Raw genomic sequence first — 19,608 nt, forward strand, 5'->3', positions numbered from 1 at the left:
GTAGTCTTTGTTTCATCACACTTCAGAATTACAAAAAAATACCTCCATTGGGGTTCTCCTAACCATTTATATATTTTTGAAATATTTGTGCAGTTCGATTATAGGTTTTTAATGCTAGAATAAATAACATCCTATGGTCTATTCTTTTAATGTTCCTGTATTAAAAGAAGACTGTCACAGTTCACTTTACAAAATTCTCTCTCTTTGCAGTAGGAGAAAGAAAGAATAGTAAACATGAATCTCAATGTTAAAAGAGTAAGCAGAAATTTGTCAGTAGATAAACCGGACATTTTCACCTATGTCTTTGAAGTGCACAGCAAATGTGTAAAGATAAAACTAAAGTGTAAACTTATCTTTAATGCTCATTCACCTTCATAACTTCAGCATGGTTATTTGGGGGGAGCTGTAGAAGCCCCACCCTCCCTACTTCCAGCGACTATGCATGGGCGGATTACGTATGAAAGCCAGGCAGCTAGTACCTGCCCAAGATGACATACTTCCTTTCCAGAATTCCACCAGCACATTGCTCACACGGTCAATAATACATCTGAAACTTTTGTCTTCCAAGCCCAGTTTAGAGCTATCAACAAAACATTCATTGTTAGATGTGCGATCAATGCGATTGCAATGGAATCTATCTTCTCCCTGACCACTGGGCACACCTCCTACAAAAGCTTGTGCCATTTCCCTGGGAAGTAATGACAGGCTGACAGTGTTTTGGTAAGAGCAATATAACAACCTTGAAGAACAAAGTACCCTTAGCCCACAATGTAGGGAACACCAATACTGTTGTGTACGGCTATTGAGTGGCATTATCATGAACACTGAAAATAAAATGCTATTATTCACTGCTCTGAATTCAGAGCATTAGAAAAAAACAGACTGAAAGCAGGTAGTCCAGTAGGTGCTAATCGTTTTCTCCCTTGATTTTAATTATTTTTTTATTTAATGTTATCTATCTCGTCGGCTGCCGACTTCCCCCTCACCCCGCCCTGCCCCCGCTCCACCACTTTTACCTGTGCCGGCCGCTCCTGTGTATGAAATGTGGTCATGTGGAGTTGTGACATTATCTTGGAATACGGTGGCCACCATGCCTTCTAAAGACAATCTCTGGTACCGACTTCCACCTCTGTACCACCTCAGAAGTGGAGCAAACATTCCCAACATATTCTAGTATGCACGCGCCTAGGCATCTGTTACTCACTCCTCTATGGCCCTGTTAGCCCCCAGGCTGTCTATCAGGCTGTAGAACTGGCGGTCCCCGTCGTCGTCCGCATCTTTGAGGCTCTCTTCCCAGGTGGACTGATACACACTTTCATACTGGATTTGTTGTTCATGCTCTTCGAATGCATCATTTAGAGGAATCTTCTCTCCGAATAAAAACTGGCCTGAAATATTGAAATATTACATTGTTAGCAACACAATCAATGCTTTTAATAGAACTACTGAAAAGTTCCTTTGGAAGGTAACAAGCCAGCGCCATTATATGTCCTTCTCGGCAGCCCTGCGCCTCCATAAACGCTGATCATTGGATCGGATTTGCACGCACTTGTAAACCATTCGGAGAAATTCTACTGATAGCAGGAACATGATTAAAACTAAAACGTGTACAATGCCAAAAGTTGCATGTATTGACCGTAGATTTCTATCGTAACTTCATGTCAGCCATTTTTATGTAACGGCTAAAAATGTACATATCAGAAAACATGTCAAGATTACATCACCGAATGTAACAAACTACAATATTAACTGTATAAAAACGTTATGATAGCCTTGCACAAAAAGACTTAAACAACGAATACCATCTGGCAGACAATGCAAACAGCTCTACAATTTATATCATCAGTCCTGGTGTCCCCCCTGCACAACGGGTTCTACAGGGGTTCAGTGTGAAAGTGATTCCAGTCCTTCAACAAAGCGCTTTCTATTGAGCCTGAGATCATCACCGAAATACTGTCAGATTGTATCACTTCCCACGTCCCTTCTGCGTTACTTCTAACTGAAAACCGGCTTTCTGTCACCTCAGTCAGTCATAGCTCTGGGTATCCCCAGGAGGCTGCATATTATGCCTAAACTGCACCTCTAAACCTGGTGGGGGCCTCACAATAATCAACATATTCTCAGTTTCTTGCACAATTGTTTACTCCTCCCAGGCGTCTTTTGGAGAGTGCCTTCTTTCCCCCCCTAAAATGTACTTTAATGTGGACCAATTTAAGAGCTCTCATTTTAAGACCCAAGGTCCTATAGCGATTTCACATCAATCACTACATTTCAACTTAAATCAGCAAACTTCATGTGGGAGGGATTGGCGGAAAAATAAGTGAGAAGGAAGAATACATACGGGCCTCATGTAGGAAGCCAAATACCGGTCGGTAACGGCCGAAATTCGGTAAATATCCCGTTACCGACCGGTATTTAGGCATTTGCGATGTAGGTAGCAGATTTTCTGGATTCGGTATTTACCGATTTGGAAATTAAGAAATCGGTAAAATACCTATTCGGTAAATACCGAATCCAGAAATGCTATGTAGGGGGCACTCAAGTGAGTGCATCATTGGTGTCTGGATTCGTTATTTACCACCAACTACTAGTTGATGGTAAATGACGAATACCTTTCAAAAAGCATTTTTGAGCTATTTGAAAAGTGCAATGTGGCAGTATGTGCGCCACATGTGCACACATGCACGAATCAGGGGTGCAACAGGGTGTCAATGTGACACCCTGCCACCCATGATAATGCCTCCCCTATTACCGATTCGGTATTTACCGAATCGGTAATGGTAACTGGCTTCCCATTCTTTCCTATGGGCCTCCAGGCCCATAGGAATGAATGGGAAGGGATGCATTATTACCGATTCGGTAAATACCGATTCTTAAATACCGATATTTACGAATCGGTAATAATTACCGATTGGTTGCCTACATTACATTTACCGATTCATAAATACCGAATCGGTAAAATTCGGTATTTATGAATCGGTAAATGTGATGCTACCTACATATGCCCCTTAATGTTTGGTGTATTTATTGGCAGAATGGATATGATACAAGTCTGAAGCAAGTGCTTCTTTAACCCTTCTTTCTTATTCTTGCAGGTCGGTGTTGCAGCTCTTCAGTGCTGTGCAGGAGGGAATCACCCAGAGGCTTAAAAACACAGAAGGTGGCGGTAAGTATGTGGTTCAGTCTTGTGTCTTTGTGGATATAAACCCTTCACCGAACCCAAAAAACTGTGAATCTTGTGGAGGCTAATCACTTCTGTCCCTTCCTAATGGCCTGGTGGGGATAAAGAAGAGTAAAAGAAAAGAGTCCAGGTATCCCTTCTGACCACTACTAGTGGTTATGGGTATTTTAAAGAAGCTGGCTTCTCCAGACACTTGACTTTCTACCAAGGACTTACTTTAGTTGGTGAGCTGGTTTGTTCTTTTTCTTCGTGCCTTACCAGTCACCTTAGAGTGTCCTAATAAAGCTATGTGGCTTCAAAATTAATTTAAAAAAAGTACACTGAAGAGGGGAAAAGCAAAGAAAATAAACAGAAGGAAAAAGAACAGTTGGTTCTTTTGTCCGTTTTGCTATTTCACCCGCCCGCCCCTTCCGTTAACCTGCAATAGCTTTCCGAGTTGCCTACCTTTTCCCTCCCTCTCCCCTTTCCTTGTTAACACACTGTGTCTGCCGCATCTCTCCTGATTTGCAGCAGCCAGCGAAGGTAACCACTACTCCTAGCACCACATTTGCAGCCTGTCCTCAGGTTCCGAGTCCACGGCAAGCTCCTCAGCATTCCCTGGCCACACCGTCGCTAGACCCGTAATCTTCACGTCTTCCTGGTTGTTGGTGGCGTCCTCGGTCTGATTTGGGTCTACCCCCTTTTCAGGATTGGCGGCTGGCTTTCCGTCTTTTTCCGGGCTCTCTGGTTGGTCCTTGGCTTTACAAAAGGGGGTGGTGATGGACGGAGCATCAGAACCAACCAAACACTCACACCCAGTCATCAGATCTGGGTTTGATCCATCACCGTTCTGTAGCCCACTCTGCCACCCCAGTTCAGACATGGTCATATGCAAATCAGTCTGACCCTGTGCCTCATGGGAACAATCCAGCCCGAACGGCCAAGCCATGCCTTCCCTGGACCAGAAACAAGCTTCCTAGGACCGGTTTCTGGCATTTCAGCCGTTTTCAGCCAGGCTTGCTTGAATCCAGTGGCAAAGTGAGCAAGGGACTCACGTCTGAGCATACCCTGCCAACTTATGGCGAACAAAGCGGTACAAAAGGGGGTGGTGATGGACGGAGCATCAGAACCAATCAAACACTCACACCCAGTCAACAGATCTGGGTTTGATCCATCACCGTTCTTTAGCCCACTCTGCCACCCCAGTTCAGACATGGCCATATACAAATCAGTCTGACCCTGTGCCTCATGGGAACAGTCCAGCCCGAACTGCCAAGAACGGTGATGGCTCAAACCCAGATCTGTTGACTGGGTGTGAGTGTTTGATTGCTTGAAAAACTCTTGTTTTGTGTTTTTTAAGTAGTTGTTTATATAGTGCTAGGCCAGCTTTGTATTCCTTTTTATCATTTTCCTTGTATCCCCCGCAGCCGCGGCCCGTGGAGGGATTTCCGTGGGGGGGTAAGGCGGGGCGGGGGAGGGGCAGGGTGGGGGGTTCTAAAAACCGGAATATGGATAATTACAGGTAAGTAAACAATTAAATAAATAAAACGAATTTCGTAGCGCGCGCTGCATCGCATTTTGCATCGCATCGCATTCCACGGGCCGCGGCTGTTCCCCCCCTCAAAATTCTTTCCAGGTGTTTGCAGGCCAGCTTTTGGTCCTTCAACCAAGTTGAAGTAGGATCTGCTTGTATGGTTACCCCCACATTTGCCTGGTGCTAAGCTGTATTTGACTAGTCTGACTGGGATGCTGCTAATCAGGACCCCAGTCTATCTGCTTTCTCCCTAAATTGTTGAGTTCAGTACTTAGGTACAACCCAGATTGGATACTGTAAGTCCCTAGTGTACGGTATTAAGTTACCGAGGGCATAGGTACCCCAGAGGTCTCCCATGAGCTGAAGCATGTATTATGACACCTATGAGAGAACATTCAAAATGGAACTACAGGACTGCCATTGCAGCCTGCGTAAGCTGGTGTTAGCACCACTTACTAAAGATATAGGTTTCCTATATCTAGGGTCACTGCACTTCCAACATATAACTCACCCCTATAGCAGGCCTTTACAATCCTGAAGGCAGGGTGCTTGATTCTAAGTGAGAGGGTGCCATTGCATGAGCAGGACACCCCTGCAGCCTACGGAGTCCATTCTCCCAGTTTGTAAGTAAAGCAGCCATTTACTATATAGAGGGGCACGGTGTAAACTACACAATGACCATCTAAAAAATGGCTGCAACGAATCCTATCATGTTTGCTATTAAACATGTTTGAATCATACCTCCCACACTGTAAACGGTGTGGGAGGTATGATTCCAAGCACTGGAAGAGCCCTCCATTAGGCTCTCAGTGTTCTCGGTACCGGCCTTCTTGACCCTGACAGCAAAAATGGTTGCTGCCGACCAGATACACGGTTCTGCCCTCCTGCTGCTGAGCCAAGCTTGAGCAGGGGAAGGCAGATCAATAGGCATCCTGTCACAGGGATGTGTGAACACTTCCCAGACAGGATTTAGTGTACTGGGATGGGGTGGGTGCGCTTGCCAACACCACTGAGTCTGCATGAGGGGCACATTTGGTGCGCCTGTGCATGGTCCAGTTCAAACCAGTCGTGGGAGCTGTTGACTCTAGCTCTGGTGTGAAACTGGACAAAGGACATGGGAGTAACCTCCCCCTGTCCAGACCCTCCCCTGAGAGGACCCCCTGAATCTTCCTAACCCTTTCCCTAGGGTACTTAAGGGCTTACCTGGGTGTAGGTCCATAGATTCGTCAAGGGATATGTTAGAAATGGGGGTCTCTAGTTGGCAGAGGTAGGTACCTTTGTCCAAATAGGGACCCTAGCTTCTTGTCAGGGTAAGGGGGATACACACATTAGATAACCCCTGCTCACCCCCTCGGTAGCTTGGCATGAGCAGACAGGCTTATCCCAAAGGCAATGTGTAAAGTATTTGTACCAACACTCACAGTAACACAGTGAAAACACTACAAAAGGACACCACACCAGTTTAGAAAAATAAAATATCTTTATCTAAAATAAGCAAGACCAAAACAACAAAAATCCAACATACACAGTTAAAAATATGACTTTCAAAAGGCTTCAAGAACTTGTACCATAGAAAACTATGGATGCGTGACTTTTCACCAAAGTACCTGTAAATTCGTGAAAGTTTCAAAGCCAAACAGCCAGAGAGTCGGAAAACAAAGAGACGCGACACTCCTCGGATCTTGGGGAGGCAATGCTACAGTCCGCTGCACGCAGAGGAAGGGTTGCGTGGAATCCGGTCTGTATGGGGAGTGGTGCATAGATTCTTCGTGACGGTTCCGGTCCGCAGGTGATGCGTTGGACGAACTTGCTGCACAGGTACGATGCGTAGAAATCCGGGACGCGGCAGCGATCGATGCAGCGGCGATCGATGCGGCGGCATCAAGCGGCACTGCGGCAGTCCTCTTCAGCCGCGATCCCTCAATTGCATCGATTTCTGTAGTTCTTTCAGTTTCTTCTTTCTTCCAGCTCCCAAACAGCAGCAACAACCTCCAGAGACCCAAAACTGGCACAGGCACCCCTTGGCAGGTCAGAGCTCACAGCAGCAGAGTTCAGGGGAGCTGGCGGTGAAGTTTTTGTGTCTCTGAGACTTCAGAACAGGAGGCCAGCTCACTTCAGGCCCTTGGAGATCTCCTTCAAGCAGGGGCCACAGCACACAGCAAAGTCCTTCTCGTTTCCTTGGCAGAAACAGCAACTGCAGGCCAACCCCAGACACACAGCAATGGCAGTACTTCTCCTCAGTCTCTCCAGCACTTCTCCTTGGCAAAGGTTCCTCCTGAATTCCAGGAATGATCTAAAGTTCAGGGGTTTTAGGTCTAATACTTATACCCCAAAATGTCTTTGTTCTCTTTGTGCAAGGGACTCCGAGCCCAGTTCAAACCAGTTCTGGGGGGCACTCTGCAAGTGCACAACAACATCCATTGTCAGTGTGAGCCTTGGTTCCAGACACACCACAAGGGGGCGGAGCCAGCATTGTGGAAGACAGGCACATCCCAATTCAGGTACAGGTGCTACTCCTCCCACCACTCCAAATGCAGATCAGGCCTATTCAGCCTAGTGCTGACTCATCCAGATGCCTGGAGCCACTGCACCTCCCCAGCCTCTGTCACTCTAAAGCCAGTTAATCCACAAACAGGCTTAGGCACACAGGATGGCTGAACAAGAAAATAGCCATTTTCTAAAAGAGGTATTTTCAAACACACAATTTAAAAACCATCTTTAATAACAGATGTGTTACAAAATTCTGAGTTCAGGGATACCAAACTTCATTTTCCCATCTTATCCCCGTGGGAAGATATGCTTGTAAAATGTCACAAAGCATTCCGCATTCTGGACTATGGGGCAAGATAGCCTTTCAATAGTAAAAATGAAATATGTTATGTTATGTTATGTTAGATGAAATTTGTATAGCGCACTGACACCTAAGGTTTCCTGGCGCTTAACCACAGAAGAGTGATAACAGCAACAAGGTGAGAGATAACCGTAAGCTGACTAATGAAGGGGAGGAAAAAGAGAAGTTTTTAGCAGTTTCCTGAAGTTGAGTAGTGAGGAGCTCAACTTAATAGAAGGAGGCAGTGAATTCCAGAGGGACGGGGCCAAAGAAGCAAAGCAGCGGCCCCCGAACTTCTTGGTTTTGACTCTAGGAGCAGTCAATAAGTGAAGATGAGCAGAGCGTAAGTTACGTAAAGGTCGATGCACCGTGACTAAAGATCGCAGAAAAGCAGGGCTAGTACAATGGAGGGCTTTATAGGTGATACACGCCACCTTAAAAGCTGCCCTTTGTCCAATTGGCAGCCAGTGGAGTTGCTGTAATAGTGGTATTAACTATCAGGACATGTTACACACACCAGTATACGTTCTACCTTTCACATACACTGCACCGTGCCCAGGGGGGTACCTTGGGCCTACCATAGCGGTGGCCTATATTGCCTATATGTAAGAAAAGGGAAGGTTAGGGCCTGGCAAGTGGGTGCACTTGCCAAGTCAACAAGGCAGCTAACAAACTGCGCACAGGCACTGCCGTGGCAGGCCTGAGACATCTTTTTAGGGCTACTCATGTGGGTGGCACAATCAGTGCTGCAGGTCCACTAGTAGCATATGAGTTACCAGCACTGGCGCACTCAGTCCACTTTACTAGGGTCCTACTGGTAAAACAAATATGCCAATCATGAAAAACCAATTATAATACAAATTTATACAGAAAGCATATGCACTTTTGCACTGGTAAAGTGCCCAGAGTCCTATAGCCAACAAACATAGGTCAGGAAAAAATAGGAGGAGGAAGCAAAAAGTTTGGGTATAACCCTGCAAAAAGGGCCACTTCCAACAGGATAAGATTCAGATCAGACACCACTTCTTTTACCGTCTGGGCAATCGGACTTTGCTGGACTTCGTTTGGGCCTGACTTTGTCTCCCTCCCAGTCTGCTGCATCGGCTGTGCCTGTGCATCAAACAGGAACCTTCCAAGCCTGTGAAGCATCAAAGACACTTTAAGCAATCTACCTTGGAGTGAAGAAGTCACTCCCCTGCATTCCCAGGCACCACAACTAAGTCGACTGGTCTGCTGATCTTGAGCTCCTCAGGACTTCAAAAGGTTCTGCAACACAGGTGGTAGTTTTCCACAGCTCCAAAGGCCTGCTCTGTCCTCTCACCAAGTTTGAGGCCAGTATCCTTCATGGGGGTTGCAATAACCGAACCCCTGTGTACTGCATCAACTTGCAGTTGCAAAGGCTTGTTGACTTCTCACCAAGAATATCTTTGGGCTCCAAGTAGCCTCAACCTCGAGCACATCCAGTGACCAGAATCCTCAACCACACCGCATCGTGTGCATCGTGGCCTGCATCTTTTGGTGAGCTGCTTGAGGTCCTCTCCCAACTCCAGTGCCTCCAGCCCATGGGTCCTCTTGACGGTCACACTTGTTACTTTTGAGCTCCCCTGATTGCTCAGGGCCTGCCCTGACTTCCCTGCCTCTAATGAGTCCCCTGAACCTTGCTGATCCCGATGTTGATTTTCTTCAATCCCTGCATTGGTTGCAGTCGTCAAGACTTGTTCGTGCTCCCGCCGGACTCCGACCCCTCAGCACTCAACATCCTTTCGTGGGACAGCTTGTGCATGGCTCCTGGTCCACCTCAGCATTGCCTGGTCCTCACAGCTGCAGAGCCAAGGTCATTGTCATCCATTCTGCAACACCCAACATCGGAGGGCATTTGTCTTCCAAGTCTCATGGTCCCCCCTGAGTGACATCGACTCTGTCCCCTCTGCTTGCAGGTACCTCTCATCTAGAATCCACCTTCGGATTCCACCGAACACTTTTTCCTTCTTCAGCAGGGGCACTTTCCTGAAGTCCTCCATTGGGTTCGACTGCGGTTTCCGACACCACTACACACGTATGCACCCGGCTTCCCTTGGTGTAGGTTACGTGGCTATCCACGGGTGGGGTGGCTCTCCAACCTTATACCACTTTCTTAGTATATGGTTTGGTCACCCCCTGGGGTCCACTGTGTATTTGAAGCTATTTACTGTGCTTCTTTGCTAATGTATTGTGTGCATTGGGCACATCTCCAGGTAGGAGATATTTCTATGTATTAGAGAGTATTATATAGTAAGTACATATTTTTATAATAACTTTGTGTGCTTCTTTTTCACTTAATCTATACTATAAGATTGCATTCTGGTAAAACAAGCTGTTTTACACTCCTTCTGGACTAGGCCTGAAGGCTGTTCTATACACAGCTGCCACTTAGAGAACTTTCTAAGGTTGTCTAAGACCTCCTAAATCACCATAAGGGTGGTCTGGACTGGTGCACGGTGTACACTTACAAAAGTGTACATCATATACCAGGCCAGTGTCTCAAAATATCACATTTCATTAACATAGACGATTTCAACTATCATCTTGCGATTAGCTCCCCAAGTGACTCGATAAATCTTGTAGAAGTCTTTAATGTTCCCAATCAATCCCAAACAGTTAATGCCACCACTCACATAGCACATCTTTTCGATCCTATATTTTTCTAATCTACTATCTCCCAAAGTTTATGCCTTCATTTTGGATGGACCATTTTGCTGTCACATTTTGCTGTCACATTTGCCCCCTCACAAACTAAAAACAAAGGAGTTAAAGTTACCTCTGCTAATTTTGACTCCACCCTTTGCTCCAAACCCCTTTTAACCTAAACTGATGCCAATCCTGTAGCAGTCAATTTTAAAATCAGGATTAGCAACACAATAAACTTTCTCTCACATCACCCACTCGCTCAGCTGCACACGACTGGTTCCAACAAAATCTGTAAAACCCAACCCAACCGAAAAACCCTGGATTAAGCTTGGAGGCAATCTCACAATCCTAGCATGAAGCAACCTGCGGGGTAGGCATAAAAAAATCAACAACGTATCCATTCTATACACACAGCCTATTTCGCCACAAAGCATGCCCTCTAGATTCCCCTTTGGAAATGTTCTCCTTTGTTACAAGCTTTTTATATCCTGCAATCTGCAGTAACACTGTCACACCTTCACAGGACCTCTGTGATAACCTGTCTTGCATTGAGAAAAAAATAGGTAAGATTCAAGACACATTCGCAGCTCAAGCCCAGATTTCCTACCTTCTCTGAACTCTGCCTCTAGGCCTCTGAAGGAACATTAGAAGTTACAAGATGGGTCTTTACCTGCATGCCTTACCCTTCGGGCATATGTGTTGACATTTACAATGCACTGAAATACCACACAGGCCTATTCAATCCATAACTTTACCCCTCAAACTCTCCTTTTTTATTTTTCTGTTTTGGGGGGTAACCTCCCCAAAATACCCCTTTGTTAAAATTCCATTACCTTTCTTTACCCACCTGTGAGAAATTGGATTACTAGTTGAGTGTGGTGTGAGCCATGGTCAAGTAGCAACCACCATCCTTCTCAGGGCAAAGCACATGCACACCCCAAATGAACCTGTGTTCAACCCCCTGGTAGCTTGGCACAGAGCAATTGAGTTACTCAGAGGCAATGCGCAAAGTATTTGTGGAACACTTCAAACAATAAAACAGTTCAAATACCACACAAAAAGAACCCACACCAAGGTAGAACATTAGAGCAAAATTTAGTAAATAAAACAAGACAAAAATAACAAAAATACAATCAGTAGAACTGGAGATATGCACTTCTAAAATAATTTAGAGAAAAAAGCACCAAAAAGCACAAAGCATTAACACAGGATATCTGATCGCGCTGGATGGGGTTGAGCTAACCGTGAGGGAGTGCAGGTCGGATACAGTCACAAGCATAGGCCCACTAAGATTTTACGTTCTCAAGTTAATGCCAAGAGTCCCATTCGTGTTGCAGCTGGCCACAAGGAACAGGGAGAGCATTGATGTAGGCTGTCAGTGAAGCACGGCGAGCCAGCGGGAGGGCATTGCTGAAGCATTCTGGTGGCGGTCCCCATGAGCAGTCGATGCTGCAGTGCAAAGAGTCAGGTGAACAGGCCCATTTGTAGTTGTTAAAAGCTCAAAAGCTTGATTTCAGCACCTGCAAGCCACACCAAGAGGCCAGGACCAGAGAGGTACCACTTTGGGGCAGGAACTTGCTGCAGCTGGGACAAGGGCTAGTACAGGATGTTGGGGAGCCTCTTATGTCCATGAGGCTCTGATCAAGAGGCCAACAGACTAGCCCTTGGAGTCACTTTGAGGTCCTGGGTTCAAAATCAAGTAGCAGGCCATTTTTTCTTTTTTCAGGCAAGGGGTTAGCACAGCAGTCCAGCAGAGTGGCAGTCCTTGTTGCAGCACAGCAGTCCTTCTTCTTGGCAGAGTACCCACAGGTCAATAAGTGTACCTAAGAGCTGTTGTCTAAGGTCCAGTGTTTATACATAGGGGAGAAGCTTCTGGAGGCAAGCGTTTGAAGTGTGCAGGTGCCCAGCCTTCTTGGCTCCAGACTAACTACAGAGGGTATTCAGCCCTTTGTCTGGAGAAAGGACACATCCTATTCAAGTGTGAGCAGGGCTCTGCCCAACTCCTCCCACCCATCCTGCTAGTGATTGCCCAACCAGTAACACCTAAGCTCCCCATTGTGTATGGTGTCTAGGAAGAATACACAAAGCTCTAGTGTCAGTTATACCCAGTCATGTGATCCATAGACAGACTGCAGGCACCAAATGGCTAATGCAAGAAAATGCAAACGTTAAAGGAGTGGCATTTTCAGAATTGCAATTTAAAATCCAACTTAACCATAAATTAGGCTTTTAAATTGTAATTCCAGAGACACTAAACATGAACTGCTTACCTATTCCTATTTGGAAATGATACTTATAAAATGTAATATGGTAACACTCATGTTATCCTCTGACAGAGGTAGGCATTGTAGTAGTGAAAAACAAATTAAGGAGTTTTTCACTACCAGGACATGTAAAACTTAATGGTACGAGTCCTACTTTTTGAATACATTGCACCCTGCCCTCTGGGCTGTCCAGGGCCTACCCTAGAGGTGACGTATATGTATTAAAAAGGAAGGATTGGGGCTAGCAAAAGGTTTACTTTGCCAGGTCGAAGTGACAATTTAAAACTGCACAGAAAGGCTCTGCAATGAGACATGTTTACAGTTCTACTAAAGTGGGTTGCCCAACCAGTGCTTCAGGGACAGTAGTAGCATTTAATTTACAGGCCCTCGCACATGTAGAGCACTTTACTGAGGATTTACAAGTAAATTAAATATGCCAATCAGATATATGCCAATGTTACCGGGCCCGATTCACAGAACAAACTTAAGACAAAATCCTAAACTTAGTACCATTTTGGTATTCACAGAATGCACTTACTACTTCTGATATTCACAGAATGAACTTACTACTTTTGCGATTCACAGAATAAACTTACTACTTTTGCTATTCACAGAATGGATTTCCGACTACTAACTTTACGTCCGCACTCGGGCCGGAAATTCCAGCCCGGAGGCGGGGCTTCCGGGCCGGAGGCGGAGCTTCCGGCCCAGAGGTGGAGATTTTGGCCATGGTTAAATCTCCGCCACTGGCCGGAATCCCCACCTCCGGCCCGGAAGTCCCGCCTCCGGCCCGGGAGCCCCGCCTCCGGGCCGGAAGCTCCGCCTCCGGGCCGGAAGCTCCGCCTCCGGGCCGGAAGCTCCGCCTCCGGGCCAGAATTTCCAGCCCGAGTGCGGACGTAAAGTTAGTAGTCGGAAATCCATTCTGTGAATAGCAAAAGTAGTAAGTTTATTCTGTGAATCGCAAAAGTAGTAAGTTCATTCTGTGAATACCAGAAGTAGTAAGTGCATTCTGTGAATACCAAAATGGTACTAAGTTTAGGATTTTGTCTTAAGTTAATTCTGTGAATCGGGCCCACCATGTTTAAGGGAAAGAGCACAAGCACTTTAGCACTGGTTAGCAGTGGTAAAGTGTGCAGAGTCCTGAGGTAAGCAAAACATGTGTTTTAATGGCAAGAAGTTAGGGGGAACCATGCCAAGGATGGCAAGTCTAATACCACCCATTTACCCTAATATTGCCCTATCTCCTCCTTTACCTCCACCCACCTCTTAACCCTAAAACCCCGTTACCTCTCATTACCTCTATCACCCCTTAACCCTTAAGTCATCTTTACCTCCCTTTACCTCTATCCACTATAAAATGACCTTTACTCCTTTACCTCTACCAGCACCTAAACCCAGAATTTTTTTTAATTAATATAAAAAATACATTATTTAAACTACAATATGTATACTTACCTGCATGGTAAAATACTGTAGAGTAAAGGATGGGTGGTAATGGTAAACACCTTATATACTTGGCTGCGTTGTTCTTACTTGCGGAGTAAAGACTGTGAGGTACCGGCAATGCAGGGTAAAGGTAACATACTCTGTGAAGTGCTCTTCCTTAGCCCACTTTTAACCAACATCTAAAGACTTCAATATCTTTATTCCATTGAATGAGTCTGTCTCTCCTCTGCACCCCTAAACCCCCTCACATATTCTTTTTAGCCCCAAAAATCATGTTCCCTCCACATCCGCTACCTTTGTAATATTTGTTTATTCTTGGCAACTGTTTCAGACAGCTAGAGACATGCATGATTATTCCAGTCCTTAATAAAGATACTGCTGATCAAGTTAATCTTAGCAACTATCGTCCTATTTCATTGCCCCCTTTTTCTTTCTAAATTTCTCAAAAAAGCTGCAAATCTACAATTATCTACATATATTAAATCTCATATTCTCCTTGATTCAGTGCAATTCGTTTTTTGGCCAGTGCACAGCACTAAGTCTGCCTCTTATCAATTGCTGATGCCCTAAGGAGAATCCTGGATCAAGGCAGCTCTACCTTTTGGATCTCTCCTCAGCATTCAACACTGTATCTCACTCTCATCTTTCTGTAAAAAAAAAATTCTGTTACATATCAGTCAGTCTGCACTGAAATAACTAGCTAAATATGATGTTATTTCACTAACCCCCTTCCTTTTGGCTCTACAACCCATGACCTGTGTGGTTCCATGAGAATCTTTCCTCAGCTTTACTTATTTAATGGTTGTATCTCTCATTTAGCAGCTCTTGCATGCACATACATATGTGTTAGAAATGGAATTCCTGGCTGGCTGAGTTACGAACCCAGGCCAGGCAGGAACCACCACTCTAGTCAGGGTAAGCTAGATACACAATAAGATAACCTGTGCGTACCCTCTGGTAGCTTGACACAGAGCAGTAAGGCTCATCTACAAAGGCAATGTGTAAAGTATTTTTGCAACACACTCACACAGTAACACAAGGAAAACACTGCATACAGACTCCACACAGGTTTAGAAGTAATATAGACTATATATCTGAGCAAAACAAGACCAATAAAAAAATACAATTAGCAGAGGTTGAGATATTGATTTTTAAAGAATACAGCAAAAATACTGCTTAGAAGTCTCTAGCGGTCAAAGGGTTACATGAGGTCCTCACTATGGGCCCCCAATTCCATTTACGCCAGGCTGGTTGACTGCCGCAGAACGACCAGGGGAAATGGATATCATAATCCCTATGTCAATGCTAATCCCTGCCGCAATGCAGGTATTGTTATATCTAAGTCTAAAGGAACCTTAGACCAACAATTCTAAAGTTCACTAGCTTTATTCAGCTTAGTTTGATTTTTACGCAAAGACATTCGAAATTAATTGTTCATGTCTTAGAAAGGGCAACACATTATTAGGTTACACAATAGGATAGTGTTTCCCTCTCTGACATATCAAATTACCTAGTGGGCCTGGTTGGGCTGACTAGGGGACACTAGATGTGTACGTCTACCGCACCTGCAGCTTCACCTGCGACAGAGCCACCAAACCTCCAAGGACGAGACCCAACAACCTCCGCTGCATCCTGCTCAACACCCACTCCGCACGCAAACACGCCGTCGAGCTCTTGGACCTGCTCGACACCTCCGACCCAGACGTGGCCTTCCTCACGGAGACCTGGTGGAATGACTCCTCGGCACCCGACATTGCCATAGCCATCCCGGACGGCTACAAGATCATCCGCAGAGACCGCGCTAACGGAAGCGGAGGAGGAATAGCCATCGTCTAGAAGTCCACCCTCAAGGTCACCACCCACGCAGACGACACCCTCAACACCGCCGAACACCTGCACTTCCGGATCCACACCGACCCCAACACCACCGTCAGAGGAACACTCATCTACAGACCCCCCGGACCCCGGGCTCAGTTCAGAGACTCCATCGCCGACCTCGCCAGCACCCACGCACTCGCCTTCACGGACTACATCCTCCTTGGAGACCTGAATTTCCACCTCGAGAACAACAACGACGCCAACTCCGCCACTCTGATCGAAAACCTCGCCAACCTCGGCCTCAGACAACTCGTCACCGCACCCACCCACGCCGCAGGCCACACGCTGGACGTCGTCTTCTCCACAAGCACCCATGTCACCTTCGACCACACCTCCGAACCCCACTGGACCGACCACCGCTGCATCCACTTCACCTTCAAAAAACCAACCACGCACCATCGCACCCAACAGCTGCCGCGCCGCTGCTGGAACAAAGTCACCGAAGACCAGCTGACCACCACCCTCGCCCAGAACCCACCTATCAACCCCACCTGCCCTGACGCCGCAGCCCGCAACCTCAGACAGTGGATCGACGACTGCGCCAACACCCTCGCCCCACTCAAGAGACCATCCAACAGCCACGCCAGCAAGAGAGCCACCTGGTTCACCGATGAGCTCCTGCCCTCCTAACGCACCTGCCGTAAGCTGGAGAAGAAATGGCTCCACAAACGAACGCCAGAAAACCACACAGCCCACAAGGACGCCACCCGCAGACATCACCACCTCATCAGACTAGCCAAGAGATCCTCCTTCAAAGACCGCCTGGATAACAACGCACACGACAGCAAAGAGCTCTTCTGCATCGTGAAAGAACTCTCCAATCCCAACGCCAGCGCCAACGACATCCCGCCCTCACAAGAACTGTGCGACTCACTGGCCATCTTCTTCCACCGCAAGATCGTTGACATCCACGACAGCTTCAACACCACGACCGCACCAACGATGCACAACTCCACCCCCCCCCCCGCGATCACCAACAGCGCCAACCGCCTGACCTCCTGGGCCAACGCCAACGACGACGATACACGCAAGATCATGAACTCCATCCACTCAGGATCTCCATCAGACCCATGCCCACACCACGTATTCAACAAAGCAGACACGCCCATCGCACCCCAACTACGGAAGGTCACATCAACATCTCCTTCGAAAAAGCGACATTTCCGTAAAGCTGGAAGCACGCCGATATCAACGCCCTCCTCAAAAAGCCCAAGGCGGACCCCAAGGACCTCAAGAACTTCCGACCCATCTCCCTGCTCCCGTTCCTGGCAAAGGTCATCGAGTAAATCATCAACATTCAACTGACCCGCCACCTCGAAGACAACAACATCCTGGACCCGTCCCAATCCGGATTCAGACGAAACCACAGCACCAAGACAGCCCTCATCGCCGCCACAGACGACATCAGACGCCAACTGGACAACGGCGAAACATCAGCCCTCATCCTCCTGGACCTGTCAGTCGCATTCGACACGGTCTGCCACCGCACCCTAAAGACACGCCTCCAAGAAGCCGGAATCCAAGGGAAGGCCCTTGATTGGACCACGTCCTTCCTCTCCGGCAGAACCCAGAGCGTCCGCCTCCCACCTTTCCGGTCAGAAGCCACCAACATCATCTGCGGCATCCCCCAGGGATCATCCCTCAGCCCAACGCTGTTCAACATCTACATAGCCCCCCTCGCACAAGTGGCCCGCCACCACAACCTCAACATCATCTCCTACGCCGACAACACCCAGCTCATCCTCTCCCTCACTAAGGACCCTCACACCGCCAAAACCAACATTCACGAGGGTATGAAGGCCATCGCCGACTGGAGGAGGAGCAGCCGTCTGAAACTGAACTCGGACAAGACGAAGGTCCTCATCCTCGGACCCACCCCCTCAGCCTGGGACGACTCCTGGTGGCTGACACCGAGCTCATCCTCTCCCTCACCAAAGACCCTCACACTGCCAAAACCAACATTCACGAGGGTATGAAGGCCATCACCGACTGGATGAGGAGCAGCCGTCTGAAACTGAACTCGGACAAGACGGAGGTCCTCATCCTCGGACCCACCCCCTCAGCCTGGGACGACTCCTGGTGGCCGACCGTGCTGGGGACAGCACCGACACCCACCGACCACGCACGCAACCTAGGATTCATCCTCGACTCCTCCCTCTCCATGTCCACCCCCCCTCAGCGCCTTGAGACACTCTCGGGTAAGTAGCGCGCTTTACAAGTACACTGATTGATTGATTAAGGTTCTAAAAATAGTAGCTTTTCAGTCGTCCGCCCTTCTATTCTGTATAAACAAGCAAGGCTTGGGTCCTTAACTACTTGGACTGGACCACTAATCTGATAAGAAACCAACAAGGTGTCCAGGAAGACTGGTGCCAAATGTTGAATTTAGGACTGGTCAAGTGCGTTAGACCTGTATTTATTTGTTCCCTGTATTACTAATGCACTTTAGTGTCTTCTTCTATTTATTTTTTACAAAGGTATTGTGGTGCATGTATTTATGTTGTTTATGTGTTAAAGTGATTACTGGATGACATTGTGTTACCTAATAATGTGTTGCCCTTTCTAATACATGAACAATTAATTTCAAATGTCTTTGCGTAAAAATCAAACTAAGCTGAATAAAGCTAGTGAACTTTAGAATTGTTGGTCTAAGGTTCCTTTAGACTTAGATATAACAGTCTTCCTGGAAAACCTTGTTTGTTTCCTATGAGTTTACGGGTCCAGTCCAGGTAGTTAAAGACCCAAGCCTTGCTTGTTTATACAGCAATGCAGGGATTAGCAGTTGACCGACGGGCGGTCAGATTTGATCTGCCCGTGTGGACCGTGGCGGTCGGTCTTTCCAACCGCCACGCTTTCCCCGGCATCATAGTATGACGGGTGAAAACTGCATTGCGATGGCGGAGGGACCGACACCGACAGCATTTCAGTGGCAGTTCCCCCGCCATTGGCCTAGGTATTATCCACAGAGTAGAAGGTCCCTCGCCAGCGGGATACGTTTAGTGCCTTTACCCAGTGATGCCATCCATATTCGGACCTAGACACTTTTGTGGAGCTCTAATTTCTCCAGTGAGGCAAGGTTGAATGCTATAGCCGAACAGGGTTCCATGAGGGCGGATACCCTCTCCATGATGTCCCAATGAAATGGATTTTCTACTGCGGAAAAGCTCCAAGCAGTAGCAACCCGAATCTTTAGCCCAGTGGTAATGCAACTTTGTCTGATTTACTAAGCAGGTTTGTACCAGGTTTCTCATGATGTTAGGAGGAAAAATGTGGACACAGCCAAGGGTCCCAACACCACGGGAACAGCACTTGGGTGTCATGGCTCACTCCAACAGAAACCAGCAGCAGGGTCCAGGCGGGTCCAGTTGGAAGTGGTCAGCTGGGCCCGTCAGGAAAAGGGGCTTCTTGCAGCTTGTTGTGTCAATGCAGCTTAACAGGAGGTCAGCCAAGAATCCACTTCTTTTTCTTGGGTACAAGTGGGAGCAGGTCCAAACTTTCAGATCTCCTCACAGGAGTCAATAGCTAGAGCAGTCTTTTTGGGTCTTCCACAGGCCCAGTAGTGTTCTGATGTGGGTGCCAGAGGGGGCCCAGGAGGTGCCACATTTATGCCTAGCACTACCAGAAGAGCAGAACACCTCCCCACACCCAATGCCTTTGTCTCAACCCTGGGACCAACTTCAAACTTTAACATGGGGGGCCATTCAGTGTCTGGGTGACAGTTGGAATGCATGCAAATCGACCTTAAAAGGCTTACGGCATGGAAAAGGTATGTTTCTAGAAATTCCCTTTCCAAAATATTTATTAAATTCAACTTCCTCAGTGAACTGGA

The 19,608-nt window shown here is 47.1% G+C and overlaps 1 protein-coding gene across 1 annotated transcript in view; it reads right to left on the reverse strand.

Annotated features, from left to right (window-relative positions):
- CRACR2A (calcium release activated channel regulator 2A) overlaps positions 1–19,608 on the reverse strand; it is a 727,465-nt gene that overhangs the window by 379,673 nt on the left and 328,184 nt on the right. Inside the window, exon 4 of the mRNA XM_085652578.1 lies at positions 1,205–1,388. Coding sequence (XP_085508704.1) covers positions 1,205–1,388 — 184 coding nt within the window. The remainder of the gene's footprint in view (positions 1–1,204; positions 1,389–19,608) is intronic.

The sequence above is a fragment of the Triturus cristatus genome, chromosome 4_1 (assembly GCF_964204655.1).
Source record: "Triturus cristatus chromosome 4_1, aTriCri1.1, whole genome shotgun sequence".
Taxonomy (NCBI): Eukaryota; Metazoa; Chordata; class Amphibia; order Caudata; family Salamandridae; genus Triturus; species Triturus cristatus.